At 45.2% G+C, this 17,167-nt stretch overlaps 1 protein-coding gene across 1 annotated transcript in view; it reads right to left on the reverse strand.

Annotated features, from left to right (window-relative positions):
- Positions 1-17,167, reverse strand: part of LOC123771427 (WD repeat-containing protein 47) — a 369,075-nt gene that overhangs the window by 21,876 nt on the left and 330,032 nt on the right. The window contains exons 11-12 of the mRNA XM_045763929.2: positions 12,440-12,576; positions 919-1,138 (exon numbers count right to left, since the gene is read on the reverse strand). Of these exons, the coding sequence (XP_045619885.1) occupies positions 919-1,138; positions 12,440-12,576 (357 nt within the window). The remainder of the gene's footprint in view (positions 1-918; positions 1,139-12,439; positions 12,577-17,167) is intronic.

The raw sequence follows: 17,167 nt of genomic DNA on the forward strand, positions 1-17,167 counted from the left end.
GGCACTAAGGTCACAATTGAAGGAGGGGCACTAAGGTCACACCTGAAAAGGCACAAAAGTCACACTTGAAGGAGGGGTATTAAGGTCATACTTGAAAGGGCACAAAGGTCATACTTGAAGAAGGGGCACTAAGGTCACACTTTAAGGGCACTAAGGTCATGCCATAAATAGAGACAGATGAGAGAAACAGAAACAACTTTATGACAGAAGGCAATGTTAACTGAACATAGACATGTGGTCGAAAAATGATGAAATAAACATCAGATATTATAAGTTCACTGAGAACTGCAGCAGACTGATACCGTTCCCAGATATAAGAGCAATAGACCTGGACAAATATGATCCGGCTGATATTATTGAGTAGTGAAATGTTTTAATCCTAAATAAACCTTTATTTATGTCCTGTGACGCCTCTACACAATGCACTGACGATAATAAATGTCCTGACCTTCCACGGAAGGCCAGATGCCAAACTTTTTGGACACACACTTATAAATTAGTAGGATGTGATGTTTTCAGGGCAGACCAGAAGTGACTGTAATACCCAGAATATTGATGGACTGTGGATGTGACTGATGCCTATGATACTGATGATCAACTGTGGATGTGACTGTGTTGCCAAGAATATTGCTGATGGACTGAATCAGTAGAAACACTGAAAAATATTTATTGTTTGCTTATAAAAGATATATTTTTATCTTCTAATGAAGTTTCAGAGTCTGTTCTCTTCATGTCCTGATTAAATTCAACCATTTCCTTATCTCTAACTTCTGTCTTGAAGTGTAAACAAACATTCCTTCTGCAACACTCACAAGAACACTGTAAATTTTATTTATAAAAATACTCCTAATTACTTTTTCATTTACTATAGAAAGTATGCAATAATTTCTAGCAAATTCCTTATTAGTATCAACTCACCTTGAAGGTCAGTAAGGACAAGTTTGTTGTCATATCCAGCAGTTAGTAGATAATACGCCGAGGGTGAGAATCTGATAGAGCGGACATCTGAAGAGTGTGGTCGGAAGGCCTGGATGCAGCGTGAGCCTCGTACATCATAAAGAGAGCAAACAGAGTCCTCATGCCCAGTCACAAGAAGCCTTCCACTTGGGTCCACACACACCGAGGCAACAGGAGCACCCTGCTCAAATATATAACATTTAAGCATTTTCATCCCAGAATTTAATCCTGAAATATTACAATATTAGAGGTATACACTTAATCTAATCTTCAGAATAATTGCACTGCTGTCATACTCAAATAGTCAATAAACTACAGTAGTTATACTGTATTTCTGTTACAAATACTACTACAGAACTGTACCTTAAAATACTTTATTGTTAGTTACTTATTAAATCATTAGCATATTGACAATCTATCATATACAAACATTATATTACCCTATTACTACTAGCATGATGTGAGGCATCAGAGAAGAGACAGACATTGTGTGTAATGAAATTACACTTTGTGTGACACGTCAATAGCTTCCCAGAGCTAAATGCATGAACACCAAAAGTCTGCCTTAAATGGTAGGCTCTCAAGACTTTCTCAAGGTACAGAGCAACCCATCCTCCGAATTGACAGTACGGTTTAATACTAAGTGTAATTAGTTCATTTCATGACTGTTAGGAATAGTACATAATTACAACAACTTCTACCACCTGCCTCCCCTGACAACAACTTCCACCATTGACACCATCTGCCTCCCCTGACAACAGCTTCCACCACTGACACCATCTGCCTCCCCTGACAACAACTTCCACCACTCGCCTCCCCTGACAACAACTTTCACCACTGTCACCACTTTCCTCCCCCCGACAACAACTGCCACCACTGACACCACCTGCCTCCCCTGACCACTTCCTCCACTAACACCACCTGCCTCCCCTGACAACAGCTTCCACCACTGACACCATCTGCCTCCCCTGACAGCAACTTCCACCATTGACACCATCTGCCTCCTGGTTGATACCTGGTTGATACCTGGTTGATGGGGTTCTGGGAGTTCTTCTACTCCCCAAGCCCGGCCCGAGGCCAGGCTTGACTTGTGAGAGTTTGGTCCACAAGGCTGTTGCTTGGAGCGACCCGCAGGTCCACATACCCACCACAGCCCGGTTGGTCCGGCACTCCTTGGAGGAATAAATCTAGTTTCCTCTTGAAGATGTCCACGGTTGTTCCGGCAATATTTCTTATGCTTGCTGGGAGGACGTTGAACAACCGCGGACCTCTGATGTTTATACAGTGTTCTCTGATTGTGCCTATGGCACTTCTGCTCTTCACTGGTTCTATTCTGCATTTTCTTCCATATCGTTCACTCCAGTACATTGTTATTTTACTGTGTAGATTTGGTACTTGGCCCTCCAGTATCTTCCAGGTGTATATTATTTGATATCTCTCTCGTCTTCTTTCTAGTGAGTACATTTGGAGGGCTTTGAGACGATCCCAATAATTTAGGTGCTTTATTGCGTCTATGCATGCCGTATATGTTCTCTGTATTCCCTCTATTTCAGCAATCTCTCCTGCTCTGAAGGGGGAAGCGAGTACTGGGCAGTACTCAAGGCGGGACAACACAAGTGACTTGAAGAGTACAACCATTGTGATGGGATCCCTGGATTTGAAAGTTCTCGTAATCCATCCTATCATTTTTCTGGCTGTCGCAATATTTGCTTGGCTATGCTCCTTAAACGTTAGGTCGTCAGACATTATTATTCCCAAATCCTTTACATGCTGTTTTCCTACTATGGGTACATTTGATTGTGTTTTGTACTCTGTATTATGTTTAAGGTCCTCATTTTTATCGTACCTGAGTACCTGGAATTTATCACTGTTAAACATCATGTTACTTTCTGATGCCCAGTCGAAAACTTTATTAATATCAGCTTGAAGTTTTTCAGTGTCTTCAGCCGAGATAATTTTCATACTGATTTTTGTGTCATCTGCAAAGGATGATACGAAGCTGTGACTTGTATTTTTGTCTATATTTGATATGAGAATAAGGAAAAGCAGCGATGCAAGGACTGTACCCTGAGGTACAGAGCTTTTAACTGCACTTGGACTAGATTTTATATGGTTGACCGTTACTCGCCGAGTCCTGTTTGACAGAAAACTGAGTATCCAGCGTCCTACTTTACCGGTAGATACCTGACACCTGACACCTCCCATGACAGCATCTGCCTCCCATGACAACAATTTCCACCACTGACACCATCTGCCTCCCCTGACAGCAACTTCTACTACTGACACCATTGGCCTCCCCTGACAGCAACTTTCACCACTGACACCATTGGCCTCCCCTGACAGCAACTTCCACCTTACCTACCTTGAGGCTACCTTGAGGTGCTTCCGGGGCTTAGTGTCCCCGCGGCCCGGTCGTCGACCAGGCCTCCTGGTTGCTGGACTGATCAACCAGGCTGTTAGACGCGGCTGCTCGCAGCCTGACGTATGAGTCACAGCCTGGTTGATCAGGTATCCTTTGGAGGTGCTTATCCAGTTCTCTCTTGAACACTGTGAGGGGTTTGCCAGTTATGCCCCTTATGTGTAGTGGAAGCGTGTTGAACAGTCTCGGGCCTCTGATGTTGATAGAGTTCTCTCTCAGAGTACCTGTTGCACATCTGCTTTTCAACGGGGGTATTCTGCACATCCTGCCATGTCTTCTGGTCTCATGTGGTGTTATTTCTGTGTGCAGGTTTGGGACCAGCCCCTCAATTATTTTCCACGTGTAAATTATTATGTATCTCTCCCGCCTGCGCTCAAGGGAGTACAGATTTAGGCTCTTTAGTCGGTCCCAGTAATTTAGATGTTTTACTGAGTGGATTCTAGCAGTAAAGGATCTCTGCACGCTCTCTAGGTGCAGAGAATTTCTCCAGCTTTGAAAGGGGCTGTCATTGTGCAGCAGTACTCCACTCTAGATAGCACAAGCGTTTTGAAAAGAATCATCATCGGTATAGCATCTCTAGTGTGAAAAGTTCTTGTTATCCAACCTGTCATTTTTCTTGCAGTTGTGACGGCTACTTTATTGTGTTCTTTAAAGGTAAGGTCTTCCGACATGAGTACACCCAGGTCCTTTACATTGCCTTTTCGTTCTATGTTATGATTTGCCTGCGTTTTGTACGTGGTTTCTGTTTTTATATTTTCAATTTTTCCGTAGCGCATGAGCTGAAACTTATCCTCGTTGAATACCATATTATTTTCTGTAGCCCATAGAAAGAGCTGATCAACATCTGATTGGAGGTTTGCCGTGTCCTCTATGTTGCCAACTCTCATGAAAATCCTAGTGTCATCTGCAAAGGATGATACAGTGCTATAGGTTGTGTTCTGGTCTATGTCCGATATGAGGATGAGAAAAAGTACTGGAGCAAGCACAGTACCCTGGGGGACTGAGCTCTTCACGGTTGATGGGCTGGATTTTATTTTGTTGACTATTACACATTGGGTTCTGTCAGTCAGGAAATTGTAGATCCATCTGCCTATTTTCCCGGTAATTCCTTTTGAACGCATTTTATGTGCAATAACACCATGGTCACATTTATCAAAAGCTTTTGCGAAATCTGTGTAAATTACATCAGCGTTTTGTTTGTCTTCCATAGCATCTAATGCCATATCATAGTGGTCCAGCAACTGCGACAGGCAAGAGCGCCCTGTTCTGAAACCATGTTGTCCGGGGTTATGGAGATGCTGTGATTCCATGTATTTTGTGATCTTACTTCTTAGCACTCTCTCAAAAATTTTTATGATGTGCGATGTTAGTGCTATCAGTCTGTAGTTTTTTGCCTCTGCCTTATTTCCTCCTTTATGGAGTGGTGCTATCTCTGCTGTTTTTAGTATGTCAGGGATAACGCCAGTATCTAGGCTTTGTCTCCACAGAATGTGAAGGGCCTGCGATAGTGGTTTTTTACAGTTCTTGATGAATATGGAGTTCCAAGAATCCGGGCCTGGTGCAGAGTGCATAGGCATACTGTTTATGGCTTCTTCAAAATCTAATGGGGATAGGGCGACGTCTGATATGTGATTTGATGTTGGTATCATATCCATGAAAAATTCATTTGGGTTATCAATCTTTAGTGCATTTAATGGCTCACTGAAAACAGAGTCGTACTGCTTCCTCAGTAACTCGCTCATTTCTTTGTTGTCATCTGTGAAAGTTCCATCTCCCTTTCGCAGGGGCCCGATACTAGATGTGGTTTTTGATCTTGATTTTGCATAGGAGAAAAAATATTTCGGATTTCTCTCTATTTCACTGATGGCCTTTTGCTCTCTTTGCCTCTCCTGGGTTTTGTATGATTCTTGTAGCTTGAGTTCAATTGTTTCTATTTCTCTACCTAACCTTCTTCACCGTTCTTGAGATAGGGTGCGACTCTCAAGTTGTTCCGCGATTCGTTTTCTTCGCCTATATAAGGAACGACGTTCCCGTTCCAATCTGCATCTCTTTCTCTTTTTTCTTTGGGGTATGCGGTTTGAACATATTTCTAGTGCTACTGAGCTTATTTTTTCCAGGCACTGGTTCAGGTTTGCATTTCCTAGCTGTTCTTCCCAGTTTATTTCTGTGAAGTCCTGGTTTATTTGCTCCCAGTTTATCCGTTTATTATTGAAGTTGAATTTGCTGAAATCTCCTCCACCGGGAATCTGGACTGGTTTTGAAGGTCCATTCCCCATGGTTGTCAGAACTTCAATTAAGTTGTGATCTGAGTAACAGGTATTTGTAATCATTATGTTCCCGATCAACTCATCATTATTAGTGAAAATGAGGTCCAGCGTGTTCTCCTTCCTAGTTGGTTCTACTATTTGCTGGTTTAAGGCAAACCTATCGCACATCCGTAGCAGGTCATTTGCATGTGCCTGCTCATTTAGGCTACTTCCTGGTATTCTTTCTGATATTACTGTATTAGCCAGGTGCTTCCATTTCAGGTGCCGTAGGTTGAAGTCCCCAAGCAGGATGATGTTCGGAGCTGGATTTGTGAGGTTTTCCAAGCAGTGCTCTATTTTCATTAGTTGGTCTTTAAACTGCTGAGGGTTTGCCTCCGGTGACTTATATACAAGGACAACAACTACATTTAGGATCTCTATTTTGACTATCAGCACTTCCACCATATCATTTGAGGTGTTTAGCAGCTCAGTACAGATGAGTGTGTCTTTGATGTAGAGGCTGACCCCACCCTGAAGCCGGTGTTTCCTATCACATCTGAAGAGATTGTATTCTGGGATCCATATTTCACCATCAAGGTAGTCCTTTGTGTGAGTTTCCGTTAGGGCTGCAAACACTGCATTTGCCTCATGAAGGAGACCATCTATAAAATGAACTTTGTTGGATTTGCGTGTTTTTATACCCTGGATGTTGGCAAATATAAATGATGTTATCGTGTTAGTGGAAGTGCTGGATGCTTTAATTGGTGTTAATATCTGAGGCTCTGGTAAGGAGGCCACTGTGTTTGCGTCCTCTCTAGCATTTGACCGAGTTGGTGGTAGAGTCTGGTCATTTTTAGCCATTCTTCTCCTCCTCCTCTTGCTAAAAAATTATCCCGGTTGATGGAGTAGTGGCTGTTTTCATAGTGGTAGTCTGTCGGTTTTATTCGCCTGGTACCTCTTATATGAAAAGCTGGGCATTCAGCATTGAAGCACTCTTTCCTGTCCAAAGAGTTCTTGCAAATTTCTGGGTGAAAGAATTCACAGCTTTTGGTACATTTACCTGTATTGAGGAGGTTTCTGCACTTTCTAGGGTGATTGTGTGTACATGTTCCATTTATTCTTCCCGATTCCCCATGCTTACAGGTAGCCCATCTGTAATACCAACAGATTTTGGGGCCTTGTTTTGTTTGTTTCCCTTTGCCAGGGACCGCACTCTGCTGCGGCGCCCCCGACACTGTGCTCTGCTCCGGTGCCTGTGACACCGCGCTCTGCTCCGGTGCCTGTGACACCGCGCTCTGCTCCGGTGCCTGCGACACCGCGCACTGCTCATGGGTCCCCGACTCCGTGCCCTGCTCAGGCATCCCCGACTCCGCGCCCTGCTCAGGCATCCCCGACTCCGCGCCCTGCTCAGGCATCCCCAACTCCGTGCCCTGCTCAGGCATCCCCGACTCCGCGCCCTGCTCAGGCATCCCCGACTCCGTGCCCTGCTCAGGCATCCCCGACTCCGCGCCCTGCTCAGGCGCCGCTGCCACAGAGCTCTGTGCTACAGCTGGTTGTACCTTGGTGTCATGTACAGTTTGTTTGAAGACATTAGAAATTGCTATGCAGGCATTAATTAGTAATTCTCTGTTTTCGGCGGGAGTTTTATCCAGGATTTCCATCAATTTAAAAAAAGTTACATCATCCTTTTTGCAGAGCCAGTACACAGAGTGGTCACTGGGACCATTTCTCCTTGAATTGTTAGTCATGTTGGCACATTTTTTGTGTATGGCTGCTGAACAGAGTTGGCATTGAAAGCTCTGTTGGTAATCTACCTTCATGTTGCATTCTATGCACGTTTTTATCAAAGCCATTTTTTGAACACTTCTGTTCAGTGGTGATGGTCTTACAAGGTGGGGTGTTGACCGCGGGTGTTGACCGGTGGGGGAGTTGACCGCGGGTGCTGGCCGCGGGTGCTGGCCGTGGGAGCTGGCCGTGGGTGTTGACCGTGGGTGTTTACCAACTTGAGATAGGCCTGGAAGAGGCTGTATGGACGGCCACTGTTGCTACCACGTGTCGCACTCTTAATTTGTTTTGTTCACTTGTTAGATTACATTACTTGCATTTTCCCACTAGTTATCATACAGTAGAGGCGTCTAGTTTCTGTGTCTGGGCACTAGTTACCTGAGTACGTTACACTATTTGAAAGAATACACACACAAGAGGGTACTGGGGTGGGCCTACCTCCAAGTGGCCCTTGTTTACATACACACGACGGACTTATTTTGTGTGTAATTTGTTCACTTGATATTAGACTATGTTATCTTAATTTTTGTTATAATAGACACAGGTTTTGCATAGAGAGCTTAGCACTATGGGCACTGATTACTTGATGTTTCAATAGCGAGAGATGTGATTTATTGACGACTTGGCAACTATCGCCTAAGGCCTCCTGGCACCACGAGGGCAGGCCTTGACTACACACGAAGTTCACTTATTTTTCCTTTAACACAAACGGTCGGATGGTAATCACTATGATATATTGCTTAATATGTTGAGACACACTTTAAAAGTTATCTGACTGTGTTTAGTTCCTGTATCACTGAAATGTCCCTAGTTATATATTGTTTTCCGCGGAGCTCGCACCGCGTGGCCCTTTCCCTCTCACACCAAAAACACACCCTCAGATACCACTGACACCATCTGCCTCCTTTGACAGCAACTTCTACCATTGACACCATCTGCCTCCCCTGACAGCAACTTCCACCACTGACACCATCTGCCTCCTCTGACAGCAACTTCTACCATTGACACCATCTGCCTCCCCTGACAGCATCTGCCTCCCATGACAACTTCCACCATTGACACCACTTGCCTCCCCTGACAGCAACTTCCACCACTGACACCACCTGCCTCCCCTGACAACAACTTCCACCACTGACACCATCTGCCTCCCCTGACAACAACTTCCACCACTGACACCATCTGCCTCCCATGACAACAGCTTCCACCACTGACACCATCTGCCTCCCATGACAACAACGTCCACCACTGACACCATCGGCCTCCCCTGACAACAATGTCCACCACTGACACCATTGCCCTCCCCCGACAACAACTTTCACCACTTGCCTCCCCTGAAAACTTCTACCACTGACACCAGCCTTTTCTGACAACACTAACTCCACCTGCCTCCACTGAGAATAACTTCCATCACCTGCCTCCTGACACTAAACCCCCAACTACACCATTTTATCATGCTTCAACCGTTTGTCCCTGGAAACAATGGGTAAGCAAAATAAAACACTGTACAGCTGTTTACACTTTGGTGAATTATAGTTGATGACAGCCACCTCTGATGCTCGGTTTCGGTAACCACTTGAACAAACAAACCTCACTTAATCGAACATCCGTGTGTTCTACTGAACATTTAGTGCTGAATTCAGTTTGTTTGGATCATCCGGAATTCGATAGAGCGGGGTTTGTTAGAGTGAGGATGCACTGTACCTTCGTTTTTTAATTTAATCTGTTCCCAGAGACGGTTCGAAAACCAAAAATCGAAAACCGAAATGAATTTTCCCATAAGAAATACAGTAATGTAAATTGAATTAATCCGTTCCACACACCCAAACATATTTACTTAAAAATACATTTTGTACAGAATACTACTCATTTTTCATACACAAAACAATCAGGTATAAATATAAACCATAAATAAAATAGGTGAAAATTTAACTGAACTTTACCTTTACTGAGGACTCTTGTTTGCATATGGGAGACAGTGAGGAGAGAGGAAGGAGCGGTGTTGGTATATGGGGAGTGTGAGGAGAAAGAGGGAGGGGCTGGCGAGACCATCCCGTGCGCACCGTAAATGGTTTCATATCTGCATTACTGGTTCCAGATTTTCCTTTCACACATTTCACTGCCTCTTATGGGGCAGCCAGTCAGAACCAGTCAGTTACAGTCATAACATATCAGTCAAGCATTCACAGTCAAGACCAGTCACAGGCAGTCATAACCAAAGGTAGTCAAGCATTCACAGTTGTAGTAACAACCGGTTAGTCATTTACAGTCAGTCACGCATTCACAGTCAATCAGGCATTTCCAGTCAATCAGGCTTTCACAGTCAATTAGGCTTTGGGCACCATACAACTATTGCATATTTCAGTTTTGGTCTCACAAAAGTCATGAACAGTTCTTTAGTATTTCACCATCCATATAATTAAAAGCAAGTCTGAAGTTGGAAAGCAACGCATACGCTCCTCTCAATGTTCTTTGTGTGTTCCTCTGGTGACAGCTTATTATCCAACACCACTCCTAGGTATTCACATTGAATTCCATTTACCACTTGACTCTCCAAGCACTTAATGTGCAGATAATGGGATGAGACTTAATTATACATAACCTATCTCTAAGTTATCACATTCCTAGAAGTCCTACACTGATTCTTGGTCCACTAATTACAATTCACAAGTGTACAACTAATTACAGTTAACACTTCTTGCCAACTTGCTAGATGATGGTCAGGTGAGGTGAAGGCTGGTAATATAACCAGTCAATAGCAAATCATTGTCAGTCTAAACTCAGAGTGATTCAGTACAGTTTGACTAGTGTATAGTTTGTATACTGTAGTTTGTATACTGTAGTTGTATACCTGTAGTTTACACTGTAGTTTTGTACAGTATAGATTGACTAGTGACCGAGAGCTGTGCACAAAATAAAACACGAGTCTTTAAGAGACTGAAACAATACCACCACTAAGAATTCAAAAGCATGGCTCTGGTAGATGAACCCCTGAATCTAATGTCACAACTTATAAGACAATAGAAGAAGGGCTAAGATCCCCATAAAAGATGAAGCAATCAAAATTGCTGCAATACCCATAAACTGAGATCTTCATTACTTAGAAATTACAAGCATACAGGCCCACACAGAAGGAATCATACATGTATAATATTAACAAGCCAAGATAAGGTTTATTTTGTTTATCTACTAAAGTAAAGGCTTATCTACTAAAGTAACGTACTGGAGTGAACGATATGGAAGAAAATGCAGAACAGAACCAGTGAAGAGCAGAGGTGCCAAAGGCACAATCAGAGAACACTGTATAAACATCAGAGGTCCGTTGTTGTTCAACGTCCTCCCAGCGACTATAAGAAATATTGCCAGAACAACCGTGGACATCTTCAAGAGGAAACTAGATTGTTTTCTAAAAAAAAATGTGCCGGACCAACCGGGCTGTGGTGGGTATGTGGGCCTGCGGGCCGCTCCAAGCAACAGCCTGGTGTACCAAACTCTCAGGTCAAGCCTGGCTTTGGGCCGAGGAGTAGAAGAACTCACAGAACCCCATCAAGCAGCTATGTATAAAGGCTTCCATTGGACACACCCTAGGAAATGTGCCCAGCACAAATATCCACATCCTGTAGAGACAGTAGAGTGGAGCTACAAAAGTAATGGTCAACTCAAGGGGAAAGTAATCCTGAAGATGTATTGGTCTCTGCCAGCCTGTTGTGCATGATAAGACAGTCAGGATGGTAAATTATATGTCCAGAATCTGGAAGATAATTAGGTAAAGGTGATGCCACCTTGTGGCAATTGGCCACAGAGGCCAGATGGGCCAACCAGCAAATGATGCGTGCACTGCTTGGCAGCTTGTGTGATACCTTGGCTGCGCGTGTGTGATGTGTGGTATGATGTGTGATCTTGGATGGACTCGAGTGTTTCAGTTTCATTCAGTATATGAATTAGATTTTAAGAGATAATCAATGGCTGGGTTGAGTATTTTCCAGTCTTCTTCGCACCAGTATGACAACGGTTCTGAATGATGACCTGACTCCGCATTGTCTGGTCAATGCCATCAACATAACTTTGCCCAGTGAATCACTGAATCATGAATCATGATTCATGTAAGTGATGTTTGGCTCAAGTTATGTTTGGCTCAAGTGATGTTTGGCTCAAGTGACACAAGTGGTGTAAGTGAGGTTTGTTTCAAGTGATAGAAGAGATGTTTGGTTGAAGTGATGTTTGGTTCAAGTTATGTTGGGCTCAAGTGATGCAAGTGATGTTTGTCTCAAGTGATAGAAGTGATGTTTGACTTGTGAGAGCTTGGTCCACCAGGCTGTTGCTTGGAGCGGCCCGCAGGCCCACATACCCACCTCACTGGTAATGCCGGTTAGTCCGGCACTTCTTGGAGAAAACAATCTAGTTTCCTCTTGAAGATGTCCACGGTTGTTCCGGCAATATTTCTTATGCTCGCTGGGAGGACGTTAAACAACTGCGGACCTCTGATGTTTATAGTGTTCTCTGATTGTGTCTATGGCACCTCTGCTCTTCACTGGTTCTATTCTGCATTTTCTTCCATATCGTTCACTTCAGTACGTTGCTATTTTACTGTGTAGATTTGGGACCTGACCCTTCGGTATTTTCCATGTGTATATTATTTGATATCCCTCTCGTCTCCTTTCTAGTGATATTTTTGATGTTTGGCAAAAGTGATGCAAGTAATGTTTTGCTAAAGTGATGCAAGCGATGTTTGGTTCAAGTGATGCAAGTGATGTCTGGTTGAAGTGATGCTTGCCCGAAACGCTATGTGCATTAGTGGCTTTAGGTATTGTATGTACTAGCTCTATCTATAAATCCAACTTATGTGCTTATAACTCATCATCTATGTATGAACTTTTACATGAATAAAAATTTGAATTTGAATTTGATGTTTGGCTCAAGTGATACGCTTTATTTATGATCACATGAATCACATGGGACAAGCTAAAGCATACACAATTGTTTACAAAGGTAAGTGTGTATGCTTCTACATGAAAGTTTCCCCACATGAACATACCGGTTTAGTAGGTGTGGCTGCAGGAGTGATAACGTTAACACAGCCTCGTGTCCGCAGGTCCCAGAAACGCACTGTTCTGTCCTGTGACCCTGACACAAACATGGCTCCTCCCCATGTGTGCAGTGCCAGAATGTGCCCTGTAAGGTTAAAAGCATTATTTTAATAAACAACTTCACTGCTGAGAAAAATAATGATGTTAACTTAATATGAATTAACCACTGAACTGTACTAAACACTGTACACTGTACTAAAATACGACACACCCATGGTGCGCCAAAAATAAATTCTTTCCAAAAATTATTCTCTCTTCTTATATTGTTAAAATACATTCTCTGATCACGGGACATTAAAAAACCCAGCATTGAATGTACAGGCATACCTCAGTTTAAGAGTTTAATTGGTTCCTGGAGACGCCTCGTATTCCGAAAACTCGCATTCCGAAGCTAATTTCCCCATAAGAAATAAAGGGAAATGAATTAATCCGTTCCTGACTACCCCAAAAACCCCACATCAAACTAAATTTTTATACCTAATTCATCTAAATAAACCTACAAAACTATGTTCAAGTTATTACTTACCTTGCTGTTGAATGCTGTAGGCGTATGGAAGATGGTGAGGAGGTGGGAGGAAGAGAGGAGTTACTGTTTGGAAGGGGAGTCCCCTTCCATTATCACATCAGGCAGTGAGGACTTCACTGGTATGCACACACTGGCACATTTTGCCTGCATACCACTAGGACTTGCTTGTTTTACTAAGAATTTGTCTAATGACACTTGTTTTTTCCCTACATTTTAACACGTGTCTGTAGTAAGAGATCACATTATCATTTAAAATGTCAATGCAACGGCCTGCTACAGCTTTATCTGGGTGAGTTTTTTCAACAAAACTTTGCAGTTCTTCCCATACTTCACACATTTTCTTAATCAAGAAGGGACATCCTCTACTGCCTCTACTCACAGCTATTTTCTTAGGTTGAACCTTACCAATGGCTTTCTTGAGACCCATGGCAAGATATATAATGACAACTTTTATGCTCAAATGGCCAAAAAAACGATAAAAAACTGTAAATCCTTGTGAAGAATTCATGTGGGATAGTCACTGGACACGAGACACTGGTAAACTGAGGCGCGATCGCCATGCCACCACGCGCCAGTCGGCCTGTACACGTATCAACAAACTCGCGTCCCGAGGTAACCCTCGCCTTCCGAGACATATTTTTGGAGTAAATCCTGCTCGTCTTCCGAAAAACTCGCATACAGGGACACTCGCATTCCGAGGTACCACTGTAATGAAACACCATTTTCTGGGCGAGACCCGGAGGCTCCCCAGAGCTATCCAGGCTGATATTGCCAATATTAGACTTTGGCATCAGTCAGTGTGAATGGAGTTCTTTAGCCTACCGGGGACCATGAGCCAGAACCAGGCCCCCTCAGAGAAGCACGAGGAGTAATGGCCTATAGAACTCCCCATGTGGTTGAAAGCATTCTATGTCTGCCATCTACCATGTCAAGCACCCAAAAAGGTAAGCATCCTAAAACAAACCCCTATTCTAGTTAAGAAATTGCTACTGAGAGCCGAACTAGTGGAGAGAACTCCCCAAACAAAAACGAGCTAATGAGCATGACGTCACCACGTCGCCGCGCCAGCATCTCTGGTGTCTCTTTCAGCCGGGCGCTGGTTAATGGATTTTGGCTACGAATATATGATCATCAGAACACAGGTGACTGCAGTGGGCCTCTTGGGCCTTATGAGGCAGCTCCTGTTTGAACCCATCCGGTCCCACTCTTATGCATGTACTGCCCATGCTTGAGTCCGGCACAGGGCCCCACTTCCGCCAGGTTATGAGGTACGATGGTGGGGTGTATGTTATGGGGTACATATTACTGTGTCAGGATGTTATGAGGTGACGTTTTGCTGCAGTTTTCTTACTGTGGTTGCGTGTTGGGGATTGGTTGTGGAGTTTTGTTTGGCCCGTCTTGCAGTGCCTGGCTTAGCCCTTCCGTATATATTGGTTTCTCTGTGCTTACCTAGTTGTTCTTCCCTAGTTGTGTTTGCGGGAGTTGAGCTCTGGCTTTTTAGTCCCGCTTCTCACTTGTCATTCGCTGATGTGCGGGTTCCTGTGTCTGCTGGGCTCTCTCGTGTCTCCTCTGGTAGCTGCTGTGTATGGTGTCATCCTCCACCACATCTCTTCCTCATGCGTTCCGTTTGTCTCCTACTCTGCCACTGCTTCCTTTTTTCCAGCGTTTCTCTGGCTCATTGGGCTCTCCGGCAGGGAGCCGGTCGGCCGAGCGGACAGCACGCTGGACTTGTGATCCTGTGGTCCTGGGTTCGATCCCAGGCGCCAGCGAGAAACAATGGGCAGAGTTTCTTTCACCGTATGCCCCTGTTACCTAGCAGTAAAATAGGTACCTGGGTGTTAGTCAGCTGTCACGGGCTGCTTCCTGGGAGTGGAGGCCTGGTCGAGGACTGGCCCGCGGGGACACTAAAAGCCCCGAAATCATCCCAAGATAACCTCAAGATAATCTCCTTCCACTGGTGTCCCCCCTGGTGCGTGTGCCCCTGGGGTCTCGTAGTCGGTCTTCCTCTACCCTATCGATTCCTTTGCGAATCTGGAATGTGGTGGTCTTGTCCTCGTCGCTCGTACTCCTTGGTTCGGGTACTGGTCTGGTGGCATGCCTTTGCACCTTTCATTCCATTTGCTACACATTGTTGTAAGTTTTGTTTGTACCTTCCTGGCTTACCTGCTTGTTGGTATTTTACGGTCTCGTGATGTCCCTTCTCTGAAGTCTCGCGTCGGAGCTGTCGTCTCTGATCTCCTGGCAGGCTCGCTGGCATTGGGAAGTTTTTCTGTACAGCAGGCATTCCATCTCCTCCTTTGCTGCTTGGGTTTCCAGCTCTGCTGGTTCCACGGTCACACCCAGAGATCTTCTCGCCGCTCCACCTCTTCCTAGGCTCGATTGGCCCATGACGGGGCTTGTTCGGTTCTGCCTCGAGTCTCTCGCCTTCTGTTGGTGGTCGGGTGGTTTTGTTCAAGGTGTCCCACCTGCGTGCTTCTTCTTGGCGGCAGTGTGGGGTTTTTTGGCGGTCCTTCCTTTTCCTTCTGTCCTTTCTTTGGTAGCTGCGTTGGTGGGCGTGGTCTTGTCCTTCTCTTGTGGAGGTTCGGGGCCGTCATCTTGCCCCATACTGTCGCCTCGTATCCGGCGGCGCTGGCGGAGCAGCTTCACCTTGCTTTCGGTATTGGTGTTACGTCTGTGTCGTTTCGCAAGCTGTCTCGTGCGTTTTTCACCTCCGGCCTGCTTGTGCGCTGCTTGAGCCGTCCTGATCTTTGGACAGCATGCTCTTTTTTTTCTACTCCACAGTTTGTTGTGGCCTCTTCAGTTCGGGATTGTTTCTCGGAGGCTCTTTCTGTTGGCATTGGCCTCTAGGGGTTCGAGTCGGTGGGCTTCATGCTCTCCTCCAGCGCAGAGGTTTTAAGCTCCTTCGGTCATGGCGATAGGTTGTTCATCTGCAGCCGTCTCCTCCTTTTCGGGCGGTGATTGTGCTTTCTTTTCTTTCTTCTCCTCGGTTTGTTGTGGCCCCTTTGGTTCAGGATTGTTTCTCCAAGGCTCTTTTTTCTGTTGGCATTGGCCTCTGGGGGTCGGGTTGGGGAGCTTCATGCTCTCCTCCAGCGCAGGAGTTTCTGCTCTTTCGGTCTTCGAGATGGTTTTTGTCCATCTGCAGCCGTCTCCTTTTCTGGCGAAGAATGAGACTGCTGCTTTCTGGAGGGGTCCCTGGGTTGTTCATGCTTCGTTGGTTAGGCCAGGGGTGCATCATGTTTTGTATCCAGTTGCGACTCTTCGCCATTATTTGCGCACCACGGCTTCTGTGTCTGGGGATGCGCTTTGGGTTGATCCGATTTCCCTTCTTCCCTGTTCGCAGGTGCGGGTCTCCCAGGTCATCCGCAGAGTTATTAAGGCTAACCAGCCTGCGGTCTATCCCCGTGCCCACGACATTCGTAAGTTCGCTGCCCTTGCTGTCGTCTTTGGCAACATGTCCTGGGCTGACATTCGGGCATGGGGATTTTGGCGGTCGAACAGGATCCAGGCTGCCCGTTACCTCGTGAACGTTCCGGGGCCCAGTCAGACCTGTGTCGCTTTGGGTCGGCAGTTGCAGCCAGTTGCCTCGAATTCGAGTTGAGTGTGCAGCAACCGCTTCCCGGGTAAGTTCCTATTACAATTTTCCTCTGTGGGTAGTTAGCTCTTGGGAGCCGAAGAGGATCCCCCCAGAAAACCAGCGTTGAATGTAATGAAACGTCATTTTCTGGGTGAGAAACAGAGGCTCTCCAGCATCCCTCCCTCCCTCCCTCCGGTCAGCGGTTTTTCGCATGTTTTTACATCCAGCCTCAGAACTGATGGGTGGAGAGCTGGCGTGAGGGGTCTGGGGCTCCCCCGTCCCCCTCCCGGGGAGGGGGGGAGCTGAGCAGACAGCAGCACAGCGACATGTGACGTCATGCTTGTTTGCTCTCTTCTTTTAGTGTAGTTCTATCCACTTGTTCGGCCTTCGGTAGCAATATTTTCACCAGAATAGGGGTTTGTTTTGGGATGCTTACCTTTCTGGGTGCCTGACCCGGTCGATGGTAGACATTTATTATTTATTTATTTATATACAAGAAGGTACATTGGGTTAGAGAGAATACATAGCATAGTATTTACAATCTTGTAAAGCCACTAGTATGCGCAGCGTTTCAGG

The sequence above is a fragment of the Procambarus clarkii genome, chromosome 76 (assembly GCF_040958095.1).
Source record: "Procambarus clarkii isolate CNS0578487 chromosome 76, FALCON_Pclarkii_2.0, whole genome shotgun sequence".
In the NCBI taxonomy this organism is placed as follows: domain Eukaryota; kingdom Metazoa; phylum Arthropoda; class Malacostraca; order Decapoda; family Cambaridae; genus Procambarus; species Procambarus clarkii.